Genomic DNA, 19,971 nt, shown 5'->3' on the forward strand with positions numbered 1-19,971 from the left:
TGACTGATCCAATCATGCCCGTTCCAGAGAAAAATGCAAGCTGGCAGAAGATGCTGATTTGATGTGTCTCCCACTTTGAACAGATCCAATGGTGGGATTCAAATAATTTAACAATCGGTTCTCTGCCCTAATGATTTTTTTCCAACAACCAGTTCACCAAACTGCTCAGAAGGTTAACAACCAGTTCTCCCAAAGTGGTGCGAACTGGCTGAATCCCACCACTGAACAGATCCCATTAAAATAAATCTGACATCAAATAAATATTTGATGACAGTACGCTGTTCATTAAGTATCTATGTAGTTTAAGGAAAAAAATGGTTAAATATATATTTTTTTTTAATTGCAAAAATCTCAAAGGGAGCTGGAGGATTTATGCAGTGGAGCCCTTAAAAATGTGAAAAGAATCTGTAAGAAGCTTAGAACGTAGTAATTCTAAAGAAAGAAAAAATGTAAACCCTCCTCCCCCCCCCTAATATTTATAATGCATGACTTCGGGGTGATTCATTTTCAGTACTTATTTTAGCATCCATGCCTTGAGGCGTCGCCCATCGCCCATAGTCGCCCATAGTCGGCTGCTAATAGGAGACCCCTTCCAGACAGACTTATCGGGTCATGGCAACAGGCCCATATTCGAACGCTAGGCTTCTCGGTTGCCTTGGCGACCGAAGCCGCGCGGAGGCGCGTTCCCGCGCATGCGCAGGAGGACGGCCTGGTGGCGATTGCCAAGGCAACCGGTCTTGTCCCACTCTTTCCGATGGCTCCCAAGCGACCCAAGAGCGGGGCTGGCGGCGGGGCTTCTGGTCCCCCAGGGGCAGGCGTCAAGAACTGGGAAGCGGGGCTTGTGGCGGTCCGCTTGGAAGAGGTGCGTTGGCAGTAGTGGAGGGAGGCACACGTTGGTCCTCGCATCAGGAAAAGAGGTGGACCTGTTTGACGGGATGTGGTCGATCTCAGTGTTTGCAAGGGGGGGCGGGGGGGGAGGAAGTCCTATATCTATGTGCATCGCAGATTGGGACCAGATATACTTTGAGACTTTCTCTGCTTGGCAGCATGGTCCCTAAGGTGGCTTGTGGCTTTGCCCTCAAGAAATTGCAACTCAAGACAACCCTCCGCACCAGGAGATGAAGCCACCTTGAACCTGGTGTATCTTAAGAGAAAAATCTCCTTCAATCAAATCCAAGTCCTGGTGGATACAACTATGCACTTTTCTTGGCGTCAATAGGAAATAGTTTGCCATTGTCTTGTTTGGGGATGTTTTTTCCACTTCATCTCCTAGCCTGAGATTTTCTACTGGTCAATTTACCAGACCCAGATTTGCTGAGCTTCCAAGCCTAAAGGGCTAATTAGAATTTCCATGTAGTTCCCTTTTTTTATAATACGTGGATTGTACTTCAGCCTGTGTTATAGGCTGACAGTTCTCAAAATGAAAGAGAATTAGTTCACTATATTAGAGTACATTAATAGCTTACGTGTTTTGAAAGCAGAGGGGGAGGTTATGGACATGAACATTGTAAGTAACTATAGAGGTAGTCCTCAACTCACAGCAGATCATTTAGTGACCGTTCAAAGTTACAATAGCTTTGAAAAAAGTGACACGTGATCGTTTTTCACACTTAGAACCTTTGTAGTGTCCCTGAGGTCATATGATCAAAGTTCAGGCGCTTGGCAACTGGTTCATATTTATGAGGTTGCAGTGTCCTGGGGACATGTGATCACTTTTTGCAACCTTCTGACAAGCAAAGTCAAGCCAGAGTCACTTAACAACTATGTCACTAACTTAACAACTTCAGTGATTCACTTAATAATTGGGGCAAGAAAGGTTGTAAAATGGGGCAAAATTCACTTAACGAATGTGTCATTTAACAACATAAATTTTGGGCTCAATTGTGGTTGTAAGTCGAGGACTAATTGTATTGGGTCATTTTCTTTGTAGAGAGGAGGGGAGGGGAGGGGAGGACCTTGGAAGTCTTCTAGTCAAATCCCTGCTCAAGCAGGAGTCCCTATACCATTTCTGACAAGTGGTTGTCAGTCTCTTCTTGAAAGCTTCCAGTGATGAAGCTGGTTAACTATTCTCAATGGCAGAAAACTTATCCTGATTTCTAGGTTGAATCTCTCCTTGATCAGTTTCCATCCATTGTTCCTTGTCTGGCCTTCAGGTGCTTTGGAAAATAGGTTGTCCCCCTCTTCTCTGTGACAGCCCCTCAAATATTAGAATGCCGCTATCATGTCACCCCTGGTTCTTCTCTTCACTAGACTGTCCATGCCTGGTTCTTATAACAGTTCTTCATATGTTTTCGCCTCCACGAAACTCATATTGCTCTTCTCTGTACTCTTTCTAGAATCTCAACATCTTTCTTGTAGTGTGGAGACCAAAACTAGATGCAGTATTCTAGTGTGACCTTACTAAGGCTTTATAGAGCAGTACTATTACCTCACATGATCTTGATTCAATCCCTTTGTTAATGCAATTTAGGATTGCATTGGCTTTTTTGACTGTGGCCACACACTGCTGATTCATATTTAACTGATTGACCACTAGGTCTCCAAGATCCCTCTCACAGTTACTGCTATTAAGCCAGGTTTCACCCAGTCTATATGCGTACTTTTGGTTTTTCTTGCCTAAGTGTAAGACTTTACTTTTCTCTATGTTGAATTTCATTTTGTTAGATAGGGCCCAATGTTCAAGTCTGTCGAGATCCATTTGGTTCTTGAATTTAACATTTTGGGTGTTGGCTATTCCTGCCTGTTTAGTGCCATCTGCAAATTTGATGAGTTCCCCTTTTATTCTCTCATTTATGAAGAGTACTGGGCCTAAGACAGAACTTTGTGGTACCCCACTGCTTACTTCCCTCCATGTAGATATAGTACCATTAAGGATGACTCGTTGAGTATGGTTTGTCATCTGGTGGTGATGCTATCGATCCCATTTCTATACAATAAGTATAACTGTAACTGTAACTGTAAGTATACAATAACTATAACTGTAACGATAACTGTAGCCAATAACTGTAACTATTGATCTTGTGCTTATACATTTGTTTTTTGATACATGTGTGTCAAATTTATGAGGCCAGAATGTATGGTCTATCCTTTCTCCAGGAGAGTCCCACAGATACAACTTTTAGATGATATAGAGGAGTCACAGAACATATGTAGCCATTCGTTGAGTATGTAGTATGTAATCCAGTCTGTAATCCAGTCTGTAATCCAGTCTGTAATTCAGTTTTATTATTAGATAGAAATAGATTACTCAGACATATCTGTTCAATTTTAATGAGTTGTACATCTAATCAGGTAACTTTATTATTTTGTTTATGGAAAATAAGAAATAAATCAAATTAACAATAATATAGTATGTGTGTATAGTATAATATAGTATGTGTGTATGTAGTGGTGAAATCCTGCCGGTTCTGTCTGGCTCACATGAGCTGATAGTGTCGGCGGTGCGTGGTTTGGCAAATTGGTGGCAGCAGTGCGAGGCTTCGCCCACCTGCCCTGACATCATTACTTCCTGGTTTTTAACCCTCTGCACATGCACAAAGCCTTCTGCGCATGCACAGAGGGTCAAAAATCAGACATGACGATGACACAGCAGCGCGCACACTTTCAAACCGGTAGGAAAGGTAGGTAGATTTCACCCCTGTGTGTATGGTATAGATCCGTGATGGCGAACCTATGGCACGTGTGCCACAGGTGGCATGCAGAGCCGTATCTGTGGGCATGCGAGCATTGTCCTAGCTGAGCTCCAGCGTGCATGTGCGCACTGGCCAGCTAATTTTCGGGCCTTCCAGTCCCACTGGAAGTTGGGAAACTGGCCATTTCCTGCCTCCAGAGGGCCTCCAGGGGGTGGGGAAGGCCATTTTCGCCCTCCCAAGGCTCCAAGAAAGGGCGAAAAACGGGCCTACCTGGCCCACTGTGCCATCACATGCCAAAAGCAGGGGGAGTATGGAGGGACGGGGCACATTGAATTATGGGTGTGGGCACACGTGCGTGACCCCCCTCATTCCCCCCACTTTTGGCACGCGACAGCAAAAAGGTTAGCCATCACTGGTATAGATAATTAAAATTACAGCTGTTAATATATAGCATTTTAGATTCAAAGTTCACTGTGTCTGATATAGCAAAAGCAAAGATACTTATAAACAAAGAATATAACTCAGATCAAACAAAAGAAACAATGCACTAGTCATTATTTAATGATTTATCATTTCATAGCTGGTATTCCATTTGTCCTTTAGTCTCTTATGATCTCAATTATATACATTATTAATGTTTATAACTTCTACAGGCACATTTATCTAAAATTTGTTTTATTTATTTGGGCAAATATATCTGTATCTTACCGAATAACATTATAGAATAATATTTGGTTAGGATAAATAGTAGGAAGAGCTAGTAGATTTAGTATATAGTATAATATTGCCATCTAGTGGTAGAGGGCAATTGCATATAAAGAAACTTAATTTCTGAGCATGGAAAAATAAAATAAAAGAGAAGGGATGCCTTTATCCTTCCTTCCTTCCTTCCTTCCTTCCTTCCTTCCTTCCTTCCTTCCTTCCTTCCTTCCTTCCTTCCTTTTCTTTTCTTCCTTTTCAATTTACGTAGCTGCCCTCTTACATATGTGACTGTGAATGGCTTACAGAATTAAAATCACAAAAAACAATACAAAATAACAAAAACGCCATTTAAACATTAAAATTATTGAAACCATTAAAAACATAATCTGAGCGAAGGACAATCAGTATCTTTAACAGTACAGTCATTTTGCAGTGTCCATACCACCACTACTGGATTCTCAGGCCAGATGATAAAGCCATGTTCTTTAGGGCTTTCTGGAAGACTACTGAGGTCAGGGACAGTCTGAATCTGAGGAAATTATGTTCCAGAGGGCTGGTGCCATGGTAGAAAAGGGTTTTCCTTTTGGGCCCATTGACATGACATTAATTTGTGGACAGGACCCACAATATGTTCTTTCTGATGAACTTGATGGATCAGATAGATGGGATGGGAAAGACCTCAAAATAACCCAATCTCATGTCACGTAGGGCTTTATAACTCGTTATCAGCACTTTTAATGGTTTAATTGCTGTTTTTGTTTTGAATCAGGAAAATTGGATTCCCAGTACTGCCTTTGTTGTTGGGAGCAAACTTGAGGATGAACTTCACATAAAGGCACTAACTCTGGCTGTGCAGGTGCCACAAAGGAAACTCTTCAGTGTGGTTTCTTGGGAAGAATTATTAGCACAGGTATATTGTATTATAACTGTGGAGCAATTATATTCGAGAGGAGTCTAAAAGTAGGGTGCAGTTTTACTTATAATTCAGGGTGATATCTGAGAAACACTATTTGTTGCCAGATAATTTTGATCTGAATATAGCAAAGAGAATTGGCCCTAGAAGAGGCTCTTCTATGCTTGCAGTTGATGATAGGAGGAAAAAAAATCAGATTTGAAGATGACATAAGTGTTTATCACATAATTTTGTACAGTTTCATTGTATTGCATCAAATGCTGATAACATCATATAACTGCAAGGCAATATCTTTCTAGATACCTTCACACAAATATATATCCATCTGCCTTCACAAAGTTTACATGTGTTATTGCATATAGGACAAGCCTGAACTCAGTCTCTTAAAAACATATAATCCTTGTACTCTTTGGTTTCTTACAAACATCTTTTGAAAGATGTTTATTTTTATCAGCACAACAAAAAAGTTATATTTTTCAAGAATATTGAAAACAGCTGTTACACTATAGTTTCCATTACTATCAATTTTCTCTGCTATTGATAGGAGCTAAGGGCAACAATGTATTAATATCAGAGATAAAGTGTTCAGAGTAATTTTAAACATCAAGCACACCATGATTTTCTTTTTGTATATGTGAAAAGAACCTTAGAGAATAGTATTGCAAACTTCAGTATTATTCATAAAAGATTATGACTAGGAACAGTAGTGGGTTTCCCCCGGTTTGGACCGGTTTGCAAGAACCGGTAGTAAAACTGGCGGGAGGCCCTGCCCACCACCCCAGATGTCATCATCGGCAATCTGCGCATGCGCAGAAGCAAGGCGCACGGGCGATCCCGTTGCAAACTGGTAGTAAAGGTAAGTAGAACTCACCCCTGACTAGGAATCAAGAAACAATTATTTTTGTATCCCCGTTCTTTGATAGACTAGTCTTTCTCAAACAGTCCCCACTGCATATGGTAAAACACATTTAAAAATGGAATTTTCTTTTGAAAAAAAATCTTTTGGAATAATATTTTAAAGTTAAAAGAGCTCTTCCAAGGAATACATTTGAAAAACTACCTGTTGAGTGATCCTTCATTCCAGAGAGAACGGAAAAATTAATTAAGAATATAAGGATTGAAAGATAAAATATAAATGACAAAAAAACTAGGTAAGAATTCAGTCCACAAAAGTTTGAAATGAACCAAGAGACACAACAGTTTTGAAATATTTGACAATATTTGAAATACTGTCTTTTTCTCTTTTCTCCTTTTTTAGTACTTTTACTTTTTCTTTTTTATTTCAATTTATATTATTTTTTACTATTGTTAAAATTTCTAATAAGTATTTTTGAAAAAGAAAGTGGAATTTCATCTTAATTTCATTAAGACTATGTAGTTCATTGAAAATAGTGCTTCAGAATGTGCAGCATCATTACAAAATACATTTTTCAAATCATTAGGTAATGGAAATAACTGAATAGTTTTTGAATAAATTACAGAATGTGCAAAAAAATGAGCATGTGAAACCAGAAAGTTCATTATGTTACATTCGCTCCCTTTTTCTTTCTAGATAATGGAAGTTGTAGATGTAAAAGCAAAGAAGGTCAAAGACAAAGAAACACCTTTATTTTATGAAGTAAGACAAAGCATTTTTATTATTAGTTGGATTAATTTTTCTGATTTATTTCAAAAATTAATAATCTCGTATCTGATATTTTGACTTCTGTTTTTAAAGTGATTGCTGAAAACCAGTTACTTAACAATTAATATTTTATTTGTTTAGGCATTCATATATCTAATCTGCCCAGTTTTGTAAGCTGATTAGAAAATATTAATTTACTAATTTGAACACAAAAAAACATCAAAGTGTTAGTGCACCTAACCCCTAGTCCATATAGATCATCCAGCAATTATCACTGTATGATCATGCCTTGTGACAAGCCTTTGGGAGGGAAAATCAAGCTTTTTCTATAATAGAATCAAAGAGATGCCTGGAGTGAACTGATTGAATAGCCCAACTTCCCTGCGATAGGGCATTTGTGGCCATGAAGAATTCCCTGGCATTCAGAAAGTGATCTGACTGTGACAAGGGACTGATATTAATTTCCTCCATATCAAGATGGTATCACCACTGCCCTAATACAAAAGCCAGATCCAATATCTGACCTGGTCACTCTCTCAGATCTTTTGGAAGACTTGCTTTGTTTTTCGTGTCTGTTTCCATTTTCACTGTCTTTATAGAAATCATTAGATTGCTTCATGTCTCTTCTAACAGCTCTCTGAAATTCTTCATTAAATTCTTTCCTGAGATATTTCTCTTGTTTAGTTTTGGCTCTTTTTAGAAATTTCCAATGTTCTGACATTCTTTTTGCTTTCTTCTTTTCTTCATCTTCGTCTGTCTCTTTTCACATTCATCTTTAACACATTCTTTGATTTCTTTGAACCTTGGGCATCGGAGGCTATATGTCATGAGATGTCTCTCTCTCTCTCTCTCTGTGTTTGCCATACATAGTCACTTGTGTGAGATAGATGGCTGTATAAATCATATAAATAAATTCCATAGTTCGTCCAGTTATTGATGAAGTTTATGACTGCAAAATGATTCCTCATGTTCTTTGAAAATGGTGGATGTCAAGACTGTATTGTGGAAACTGGTTGACTTTCTTTTTCCATATTACCTTAACTTGGAACCTTATACATGAGCATAATCTGTACCTGAGTCAGCTGCTGTATATGTCTGCTATACCTGTGTTCTTCTATCTGCTTGTATCAATAATCATTTTGATTTCTGTATATTTCACTTGGAGACATCTAAGTATGTATATACAATAGATGTTATTTTGGTTGTTATAAGACTATTTTAGTAAGGAAGGAATTGACAGAAATTGTTACGTCATTCTTCATTTTGATTTCTCTAAGCCATACTATGCAACTACATTTTCTTTTTAATATTTCCAATTGCATCAATGGTTGAAGTATCAACCTGGACAATTTTATATTAAAGAATTGTCTGTTTAAGCTTAATTGATATTATTCAATCATTGCTTATTCCAAGTATTGTTCTTGCTGTATGCTTTGAGAAAAAACAACAGTATGATCTTCTGAGTAAAAGTGTCCAGTTCCTGCCCATTTCAATTTACTGATGCCTAAAATATAAGTGTATAATCGGTCATTCCATTTTTCACTGTGTAGAGCTTTTATGTGTGCCTGCTTTTAATATCTCATCTACCCACTGTAATTATTTCTTTACAGCTTTGGATTTTCTTTTCTTGCAATATCAGCAACCAAGGCTTTAATCTAGCCATATCTTAAACAACATTAGTACTATGAAAGATCCTTAGCTCTTCCTCATTTTAATTATCATCCATCCTGAAGGGCCCATCATTTGATACTATGAGGTTAATCATTTCTATCCTCTTTCCATGTGGTTTTCTTGGTAAAATACCAAAGGTAAAATACTTTTGCCTTCCTTCTCCCATGCAGTGTGAAATGATGCCTTTGCCATTGTCATTAAAGGGATCATTCATTCCCAAATCCCACAACATCTTCTTTATTGCTGCTGCCCAATACAGAGGTCTGCTTGCTTTAGCAGAACAGCTAAAGTGACCTTCATGCCTTGGTTGACCCTGTGGTTGGCATAAATTCTGGGCATTATTTGCCCATCCCATTCCCCCCCCCCTCCAGTTACTGTGACACAGCACAGCAAACTTTGAATTGGGAGGAATTAACACTTCAGATGTACAGAAATGTATTCTTTTTCAAATTAGAGGAATAAAGATATATGTACAATTGGATGAACAGTATATTGAAAAGGATGAGGCCTATTGGTTGGGTTTCTGAGTGAGCTACAAGATCCCTGACCACAAGTTGTTAGAAACTGAGAATATGCTATAATCTGTTCTTGTTAAATCCTTGATTGTACTGTGACGGAGTTTTATCCTTTCAAAATCTGTCCAGAACTCAGCAATTCTATGGACAGTTCTTCCCATATTTTCCAAACTTGTATGGCTTCTTTCAGTTGTTTAATGCTCTGGTTGACATTATCAACTTTGGTAATGTCTATCTACCATGTTTTTTAGGGGCCTTGTTGCATTTTACCACAGACCATTCTGAGCATAATTGCCTTTTCTAGTGAGTTTGATTGCATGACCTGGCTGAAACAAATAAGGCAGAGTTTTGTGAATGCAATATTTCTGGTTTTATAGGTCCAGTACTTGCTTGTTTATCATCTTTGTTGTACAAAAAATATGTAGGAGTCTTCTCCAGCGCCACAGCTTGAGCAACTCAATTTTCCTCCTTTCTTCTTTCTTTTCAACCATGGATAGCTATGGGAAATACAGTAATGAATAGAATACAACAGATTTTTTTATTGACCAAGTGTGATTGGACACGCAAGGAATTTGTCTTGGTGCATATGCTCTCAGTGTACCTAAAAGAAAAGATACGTTCAGCAAGAATCATAAGGTACAACACTTAATGATAGTCATAGGGTACAAATAAGCAATCAAATCATATTAGGAAACAGTCAATATAAATTGTAAGGATACAAGGAACAAAGTTACAGTCATACAGTCATAAGTGGAAGGAGATGGGTGAAGGGAACGATGAGAAGATTAATAGTAGTGCAGACTTAGTAACTAGTTTGACAGTGTTGAGGGAATTATTTGTTTAGCAGAGTGATGGCGTTCAGGAAAAAACTGTTCTTGTGTCTAGTTGTTCTGGTGTGCAGTGGTCTATAGCGTCATTTTGAGGGTAGGAGTTGAAGCAGTTTATGTCCAAGATGCGAGAGGTCTGTAAATATTTTCACAGCCCTCTTTTTGACTCGTGAAGTATACAAGTCCTCAGTGGAAGGCAGGTTGGTAGCAATTGTTTTTTCTGCAGTTCTAATTATCCTCTGAAGTCTGAGTCTGTCTTGTTGGGTTGCAGAACCAAACCAGACAGTTATAGAGGTGCAGATGACAGACTCAATAATTCATCTGTAGAACTGTATCAGCAGCTCCTTGGGCAGTTTGAGCTTTCTGAGTTGGCACAGAAAGAACATTCCTTGTGCTTTTTTGATGACGTTTTTGATGTTAGATGTACATTTTAGCTCTTGAGCTATAGTAGAACCTAGAAATTTGAAGGTCTCTACTGTTGATAGTGTATTGTCTAGTATTGTAAGATACTAATCTGCATTTGTTTATGAGACTAATATCATTCTTTTCCATATGCGATTCATGCTCATCATTGCAATGCAACTCAGTGTGATTTGATATTTCATTTCTGGACTGCATTCACTGCTTTGATCAATCTATGATCTTAGGAAAGTGAATTCTTGCACACGTTCTATCTCTTTATTGTCAATTGTTATTTTGACATTTCCATTCCTCACAGTGATCATGAGCTTGTTGTTGCTGTTGTTGTTGTTGTTCTGATGTTCAGGAAGAGGGCATATTTATTGCTTTTTTTATTCTTTTGATCAGATGTTTCAGGCCTTTGGTTTCTATCCTCCAATTTTTACTCCAATTTATGATTTTTCAGATTCTTGTTTCCTCATGATCACTTTGACATGTAGGTTGTTTAACATGAAAGAATGAAATGTTGCCACATTTTTTTCTCTATCTTGAACCAATCAGTGTCTCCATATCATGTTGTAGAGCAACTGCACCAACTTGACCAGATGTGTTTGCACCCCTAGGTCTTCTATAGGGCTCTCCACAGCTTGCCATAATTGACACAATAGAAGACTTAATTGTAGTCAATAAAGCAGATGCACTTTCAATGTTCTTAAGATTTTTCCATGATCCAGCATAGATTTGCAATGTGGCCACTAGGACCATGGTGCCTTCTGAGGCCTGCTTGAACATCTGGTAATTCCCTTTTGATGGTTGACATTGTTGTATGATCTTAAGGAGAATCTTGTTAGTGTAAGGGATGAAGGCAATAGCACAGTAATTGGAGCAATCCTTGGAGTTGCCCTTTTTTAGCAATACAATGAACATATACATTCCTGTAGCCATGTGTTTGTTTCCCACATTTTTGGCAGACATTTGTGATGGTTGTGGATGTCATAAGGTTGAGCAATTGCAGGATGGTATCAACACCTGGGGCCTTGTTTGGCAGTTGGCTCATTGCCCACACAACTTGAAGGGTTTTCTATTTCTATTTCTTTATTGCCGGTATACAGCTGTTCTGTATATTTTTGCCATTTGTCCTTGACCCTTTGTTGGTCAGATAGTTGTTTCCCTTGCTTGTTTTTGATGAGCAGTAAATGGTGTTAGAATCCTTTTGACTTGTGCAAATGCATTCCTAGTGTGGCCCTTCATGCAGTCCTCTTCTAGCTGCTTGCCGTGCTGGTCTCAGTAAACTTTGTTGTCTTTCCTTCCTACTCTGCATTTCATCTCATTGCTTTTTCCTGTTTGCCTGCTGCTTTGGCTGCTTTTCTTCACTCAGCTGTCCTAATGGATTTATCTGAGAGCCATGTGTGCTTTTTCTCTGGCTTCTTGTATGTGTGTGTGTTCAATTGCTGTTTCAATGATAGTCAATTTAAATTCTTGTCACAGTTTGTCGGGCATCTTTTCAGTTGTATTAAAACTAGTTTTCACCCCAGCTGCATACATGGAAGGGATTTGGATGATGCCAAACCTCTTTGGTGGTACTGTCATTTTGATGTTGCATTTTGTTTGCACTGAAACAAATTCTTAAACTGTTATTATTTGTTCCTCTTTGCAGGTGATAGAAATGGCAAAAAGCATTCTGGATTCTGGGGAAACACTTCCTGTAACTTTGATTGGAAAATTAATTAAATATCAAATGCTTTGCATCAAACAAAAAGATCTTCAGAGAAGGATTGCTGAAAAGAAGGTAGCTTAGTTTCCAGCCTATAAATACCTACCTGGGAATAAATCTTACTGGGTTCTTTATCCCTTACTTCTGAATAGACATGTATCAGTTTAGACTCTTATTGGGACAGAAGAAAAACAGTTTTGGGGAGAAAAGAATCTTTTTTGCAATGCTTTTTTTCTTATTGTTCCTCATATATAAAGCTTTAAGCTTAGTGTAGCCCTGCATTGCTGGAAATTTCCTGCTTGTATGATATACATTAATTCTTTGAATTGATTAAAAGTTACAATGAGTTGGTCACAGAGCCTTTTAAAAAACTCAAATAAATCGCCAAGATCAATAAACGACAGGATTTGGCAGCAGTGGTGTGCGCAAAGCCAATTTATTTCTGATAGCAAAACATCAGAGCAATCTGGTAGCAAACACATTTGCATATTAGAACTGATGGAAAATATTTGTAACTTGGGTGGTAGTTATTGTTGGGTGGTTTGTTCTCTGAGCTTGCTGTTTAGCTTCCAAATGTTTCAGCACCAAGCTAGGTAACTTCCTCAGTGAGATTTCACTTGAAGTGTCTTGTTTCAGTTCTTCACCACTTTTATTGATCTCATGTGATCATGTAGTCATGCCATATGACCTGTTGTGTGACTGGCTGGTCATTATATGTGAAGGCCACCAAGTGAAGAGGTGGTTGATACCGTCATTGGTTGGTCGTTGGATTGATACAGCTCCTTGTATCAATTAGAGCATTGAGATGGGTTTGTGAGCTACCATTATTCCCAGTGGTTGTAGAATTCTGGCCATCATTTCTGATTCTCCTCTGACGTTTGGTAATTTTGTTTCTATGTTGTGGTTGGCTTTGTGGTGCGGTGGGGTTTGGGTGATGTGCATCCGAGTATGAAGTTTCTTGGGTAGCCGTTGTGGAGAAAGACTTCGAAAAGGTGTTTTTCTTCTGCTTTTTTTAGTGTCTCGGTGCAGTAGTGTGTCCTGGCTCTTTTGAAGAGATTATGAATGCAGCTCTTCTTTTGTGCGGTGGGAGGCGGCTGCTGGCAAAGTTGAGAATTTGATCTGTGTGAGTTGATTTTCGGCAAATGCAGGTTTCTAGTTCACCACTGTCCTGCCTTCTTATGTCAGCATCAAGGAATGAAAGTTGTTGATCCTTTTCTTCTTTGTGTGTGGCTTTGATGCCTGTGAATATGTTACTGAGTAGGTGGTGTGCTTCTTCCAGCTTGGAGCATTCAGTGATGGCAAAAGTGGAAATGGTGGCTCACAAACCTACATCAACTCACTGACAAGAACTTTCTAAAACTAAGGACAAAATACAGGAGGAGAAGTGCAACAATTGTATCCAATTCTATGCTGGGCAAAAAGGATGACAACTGAAAATAAGAATCTATGAACACCGACTCAACTGACATGACCACAAATCCCTGATCTTGACCCATATTTACACCGAGCAGCACTAGCTCAACTGGGATGGAACAAAAATCATTGGCCATGCCACCACACGCCATGCACGTGAATTCATTGAAGCCTGATATTTCAACCAATTGATCTATCAACAAACATGTCGATTTGGAGGATACTACGAACCCATAAGCAGCCGTATCAATCAAGCAGCCAACCAACGAAGGCACCAACCACCTCTTCACTTGATGATCTTCACACATAACGACCAACTAGTCACACGACAGGTCACATGGCATAATCAGCCAGTCACACGACTCACCAACCACATGAGCACATAAGGCCAATAAAAGCGGTGTAGAACTGAAACAAGACATTTCAACTGAAATCCTGCTGAGGATGTCACCTAGCTTGATACAAAATGTTCAGAAGCTAAACACCAAGCTCAGAGAACAAACTATCACCAACACATCTGAATATATCAGATCATGAAATACTGAACTAAATGAACTTGTGACTTCCTTCCAGTGCCATGGTATCTTCTTATCTGAAGAAATAGAGAACTGGAAATTATTTTTGGCGTATGCATGTACTTTTAAAGTATGTGTGCATTTAAAGTATATTTTTAAATATATCTTTGGTTTTTTTCTGCAACAATTGGTCCTTTTTCAATTTTGCAATAAAATGTGTTAGAAATAAAACCTACATAGGCATCTTAATAATAAAATTGATATTATATACTAGCTGGAGTTATGCTCAAGTGATATTTAATATTTGAGCTAATATTTATTATGGGAATGAAAAGTAAAAAATATTTAAATTTGTCAGAGCGGGTGGAGAACTGTTAAATTTGTGAAACTTGTGAAATGAATATTAAGAGAAAAAGGAACACATAGTGGTTTCCAACTGTGTGTGTGTGTGTGTGTATTCAATAGTAAACATTTTCCATAACATTCCAACAAATGAGTCAACTGCCAAGGAAAGTATATTTCAGTATTCTGTAGGAAGAATATTCTCAGTGACAGTGAGCAAGATCTCAAACATTACTCATTTTCTTCATAATGGTTTTAATTTTTCATTTCTTTTGAGATACAGATGGTAAAATTACTTTTTCGGTATAAGCATCCTCTATGATTCCATATAGTAATTTGTCTCTCTGTGACTGTAAGAAAGGGCTGTAATTGAGATATGGCTTTGATTTCTTTTTTTAAAAAATGCTGATACATGGATTAAATTTTTATAACAACTTATTAACATTTACAGGAGCATAGTGATGCAATTTCTCTAATTTAACAGGCACTAGAAGAGCGAGACAAGGAGAAAGAAGAGAAGGGAAAAGGAAAAGGAAAAGCTAAGAAGGAGAAGGAGAAAGAGAAGCCTGTCAGTGCCAAGGCTGGAAAAGGAGGCAAAGGAAAGCGGTCAACTGATTCACCAAATATATCAGCAACGATTGTTAAAAAGGATACCAAACTTAAAAGACGTGGGGAAGAAGATGAACTTGATAAATTCATTGGTAGGTAAAAAGTGCATTATTGTATCCCCTCCTAAAAGCAAATCTTTACATTCCAGGCTTCTTTCAGATTGTTTCATATATTATACAAAACTCACAAGTCTTAAAATAGTTGCAAGTCTTTAAATTACTTTGAATTGTCCATTAGGCAAGGTGTTTAAAGTTGAGAGAAAAAAGGTCTTTGTGTGTGGAAGGAAAGGTGATTAGTAAATAACCATGTTTATACTCGTTTGCATTTTTACACTGAGTGAAAAAATCTCCAAATGTGCAAATTGGGCAATTATCAGGTAGAACAACTGAGTTCCACTTGGTAAAATCTTTTCTATCTTATCTAAGATACAGAGATCCCAGCAAAGCTTGCAAATATTATATAACTTTTTCTCTCATAAATAGCTGGTTGTGCTGTTGATGTTTCAGCTAAATCAGTAAATGACAGCATATGCTCAAAGGTGACATTTTAAGATTATTTCATAAAGTCCAAGAAGTACGTTCATGGTAGATACAGCTCTTGATCATGAAATTTCTGAATATGTGAATATTCAGTGAATTGAAAAATATCCTAAGCTTGCAATTTTATTCACTCCTTAATTTGGAGTTAGCCCCATTGAAGTCAGTGTGATTTGGTTTTGAGTAATATGTATAAACCAAAAATGATTTCATGTCTTTACTGAGCTGTTACATCCATATCCAAATAAAACTTCTTTATATTACCTTCCACTGGGTATAATGTAAATATGTTTGCAAGCCAACAAAGACATAGCCATAGCTTTTTGTGCCACATTTTGGGGGACACCAAGCATTGCATTGTAATAAAAATCCCCAGCAAGCTGTTCTACTGTCTCAGTAATTTGAGTTATGAATTCTTAAATTAGTTTATTGAACTTAAGTCTCCATTCTACTTTCTTTTCAGTTTTTAACCATGGCTGTTTCTATTTTTGAGAGTTAGTGAGAAGTGCCCTAACCATATAGCAACTAGAGTGATAAAATTTTTTATATGATTATTGAACAATAATATCAGTCATTTCAGTTGAATATGTTACCAGGTAATATCTGGTATTTATTATAAATGAAAGAAAAATGTGAATGAATGTAAATGAAACAATTGTACAGGTATGAAATGCTACCTTCTAACCTTCTTATGATTTGTAATAAAAATCTAGCCATTCTTTTGTGACATACAATTAGTGGCAGCAAGCCTCCTGAATGTCCTCTTCTCAGAGTTCAGACTTGCCCCTGCTTGCTGGCCTTTTGCATGGCATTAAAAACCTGGTTTTACCATCAATCCTGGGGCCTGATAGTATGGTGAGCCCATTTCCTAGTTTTATTGAGTGGAGGATGTTGTGAGTTACTATTTTACTCTCTATATGTTATTTACAATTTTGATTATTTCTTTTATTTGGATTTTGTGTGTTTTAAATTGGTAGCTGCCCCAAGTCTTACTTACTTACTTACTTACTTACTTACTTACTTACTTACTTACTTACTTATTGGTTTGATTTATATGCCGCCCTTCTCCGGAGATTCAGGGCAGCTTACAATGCGTTAAGCAATAGCCTTCATACGTTTGTATATATCTGCTTAGTAGGGCTTTCGCCCCCCCCCCAAAGCGGTGTTCTTTTTAATACAAAGTCAGCTTATTGCCCCCACAATCCGGGTCCTCATTTTACCTACCTTGAAAGGATGGAAGGCTGAGTCAACCTTGAGCCTGGTGAGATTTGAAGTTGCAGTAATTGCAGGCAGCTGGTGCTATTTAACAGCACTTTAGTCTGCTGTGCCACCAAGGCTCATACATATGATGGATGATCATATAAAAAAATAAATGTATGCACTATATGAATATATACTGTTTGTATATGTACATGTATGTGTATGTATGTATACATGTACACACATGTACCTGACCATCAACTGAAGATGCCAATTCAGATATTATCCCAACCATATATCTTAATTAAAGCATGGGGTCCTATGTGATGTTTCAAACAGATGATGAACCAGATGATGGCTCTCAGTATTATTTCATAATTACTGGTTTTTACAATCCTCAACTTTTACCTATACTGTCTGATCTGGGCATCAATATTGGAAGCATCATTCAGATTTCTTCCGACAATTATGAGCCACTCCAGACCTATTTAGAAACAACTACTTTGCAGGAAGAACCATCTCTTGCATCAGAAGGTAGGCTACTAATTATTACAAACATTTATATTTTTGAAGTAAAGTATTTATAATTTTTAAAAAATATATACTTATTATTGATCTTTCTATAGATTTAAATCTTTATCTTATTTTTGGGGTCTGTTTTCTTGGGAATGACAAATAAATAGAATTTAGTGATAGAAGCATGTCCTAAAGAGAGCAAAGAATAGGCATTAGTCATGTCTTAAAAAATAGTGAAGGATCATACTAACTCCTCATCCATTGATAAAATAACAGAAATATAGTCAAGTTATTCAAGTAAGGTCTCCTGAATGATTTACACTTTTTATCAGTTTTTTCCCCCAGACTCAATTCAAAGTGTTGGTGATGTTCTTTAATTGGAATATTCTTTATTGGCCAAGTGTGATTGGACACACAAGGAATTTGTCTCTGGTGCATAAGCTCTCTGTATACCTACAAACAACAAAGTGATAAGTCATAGATCATAATCATGAGATACTGTTGAATTTGAGATATGGCTTGGTAAAAATACACAAAAGAACCAGAGATTGCCTTTTAGATTACGTGTTTATTCAGCTGAACAAAGATGGGCCCCTCTAACAGAGAGGAAGCCCTGAACACACAGAGATTCTTATATTTATACCTTTTTTTACATTCCACCCAGCCAGGCTGGCAAATAAGAAATACAGGAATCACCCAGAAAGTCTGACACACAGTAGATAAGATATCAAGATGTTCTTAATACATATGAAGGTTCTTTAGGGACACTGGCTAATCCCTGGCATCTCAAAACATTGGGGGTCCCCCCCCAAAACTTTGTGGCTTTTTCTTTCTTTTGCCAGCATCTCAGTTACATTTTTCTTTCTCTTCTTAAAATAATTTTCACAGTATGCATTGTAGTCAGTAGCGCTAGTAGTGAGGTGAAATACAGGATGACACTGATGTTCTATTGATTCATTGGATGGAATAAAGCTGGGTTTCCATGCATACATTTTGAAAGTTTATGTGCCACTAAAAAAAAAAAAGTACTGCAGTACTCCAGGTGAGTGCATTCTAGTGGTTCATCTTTCTTTATATCATCTTTCTATTATAATTAAATGGTTTAAGACAATTTTTTAAAAAACTGAGTTTAATGTTAATAGGAGATGAATCTTAAATTAGTAGCAGGAGTGAATAAATCCTCATTTCTTTTTTACCAAAGTATATTTCATTTTAGCCATGGTCATACAAATATAGCACATTAATCTATTTCTGATGCAATTCAAATTGTAGAATCTGAAAACAAAAAGAAGCAAAAGGCAGATAAAGACCTAGAAACATTCTGGAAATATGTGGAGCCAATCCTGAACAATGGAAAACCAGGATCAAATATTTTTCAGATAGCTAGACTGCATCACAAAGTCCAGGAGTCTTCCTTTCCTGTGGACTGGAGCAACAATGACTTGGTGGTTAGTAGCCTGTTCTTATACACAAGGGAATTTAGTTGGGTTTAGGGACATAAAGTGTTTCAACGTTTGTCTGTAATTCAGGTCCATCATCCTAGCAACTTAAAGTTTCTTTGCTTACTGGCAATGGCCATATTTCCTGGTGAGTAAGCATTTTAAGGGGAAATGTGCCTGTCACTGTAGTAGATAATGGGTTAGGTGAAATAGAGTTTTGGAATTTTGCTGCTTCTGATTTGTTTTCTCTAATGGAAGAGGGGTATTCTTAAGGTTAATTTCTCAAACTTTGCCCATTCCACTGATGTTCATACCATTGAATAATTTCTGGCCATGACTATTGACCTTATTGTTTTTCCTGTGTTCTCATATACCTCTTGATAAAGTTTATTATCAAAAAATTGTTTGACATAATAGGAGAAAATAATGCAAATTATGATAAAGATGGATTACAGTGTTTAATCCATCAAAGTGAAATAAAATGTTTGAAAATGTTCCAAAGTTTTCTGGACACAGCTGAAACAAGCATGTATAACCAGATTTAGAAATGTAAATAGTACAGATGGGCAATCCAGAAGGAAGAAACTAATTGCCTAAGAATATTTGTGATCCTATTTGTTCTCCTGTAAGACCATGTGCATATTTCCTTTACAAATCAAAATAATTCCCCATGAGAAAATTCTCTACAATGGACGTTGTGGGAAAAAATTATTTTTAGCAATGATCTGAGAAGATTGGATTCTTGAATTATAATAGATTAAAGAGACAGCTGTGTATTGTAATTCTTCCAAAATAAAAAAGGAATATTAATAATTTAAACCATTCAATCTGAACAGCACAAAAACCATATTTCATTATATTGTTAAATTGGATGCATATTGTTGCTAAAAATTTTACTCCATTTGCCTGTTGCTTATACTTAAGCATTCACTTGAGTAGAACAATAAAAAACTGGGATATAAAATGAATAAGCAAATAACTATTGTAAACTCTACATTTTCTTTGTCTTCTATTACATAGCTTGAAACTGGAACAGACATCTTTGAAAATGTTGCATGTTTAATGTATGACTGCCTGGATTGGAAAAGACAACACCAGAACTACTTGAAATCAACTCGATTTATTAATGTACCTGTGGTAGAAAAGAAGAGTAAATTAGAGGTTTGTGGTAAATAGCCAAACATATTGTAATATTCTATGTAAAATCTGGTATGGAAATATATTTTGCTTAAAATCCCATCATTTGGATATTGTTAAAACCTATATCATAGTTCAGAGCTAAATCTAGTGATGGAGTAATTACTGTTGAATTGTTCCTTCAATTTACTGGATATTACTAATAACCTGCTAGACTGGCAAGATATTCATCTATTTTATTATTACAAAATTAATATAGCAGCCTAT

The 19,971-nt window shown here is 37.1% G+C and overlaps 1 protein-coding gene across 11 annotated transcripts in view; it reads left to right on the plus strand.

Moving 5' to 3' along the window:
• The first annotated feature begins 704 nt into the window (after window positions 1-704).
• SPAG17 (sperm associated antigen 17) overlaps window positions 705-19,971 on the plus strand; it is a 112,093-nt gene continuing 92,826 nt past the window's right edge. For 10 of the 11 annotated variants that reach the window (XR_015732750.1, XR_015732751.1, XR_015732752.1 and 7 more), the window contains exons 1-8: window positions 705-862; window positions 5,104-5,244; window positions 6,800-6,865; window positions 11,941-12,072; window positions 14,752-14,968; window positions 16,952-17,146; window positions 18,401-18,576; window positions 19,588-19,728. Coding sequence is in view for 5 of the 11 variants with exons in the window: in XM_034411031.3 (XP_034266922.1) it covers window positions 755-862; window positions 5,104-5,244; window positions 6,800-6,865; window positions 11,941-12,072; window positions 14,752-14,968; window positions 16,952-17,146; window positions 18,401-18,576; window positions 19,588-19,728 (1,176 nt within the window). In the remaining 6 variants the exon portion in view is untranslated. Of the gene's footprint in view, window positions 863-5,103; window positions 5,245-6,799; window positions 6,866-11,940; window positions 12,073-14,751; window positions 14,969-16,951; window positions 17,147-18,400; window positions 18,577-19,587; window positions 19,729-19,971 lie in introns of those variants that run through there. The other variant, XM_087888324.1, reaches the window with a different exon arrangement.

The sequence above is a fragment of the Pantherophis guttatus genome, chromosome 2, assembly GCF_059756535.1.
Source record: "Pantherophis guttatus breed Tessera chromosome 2, ASM5975653v1, whole genome shotgun sequence".
Classification (NCBI taxonomy): Eukaryota; Metazoa; Chordata; class Lepidosauria; order Squamata; family Colubridae; genus Pantherophis; species Pantherophis guttatus.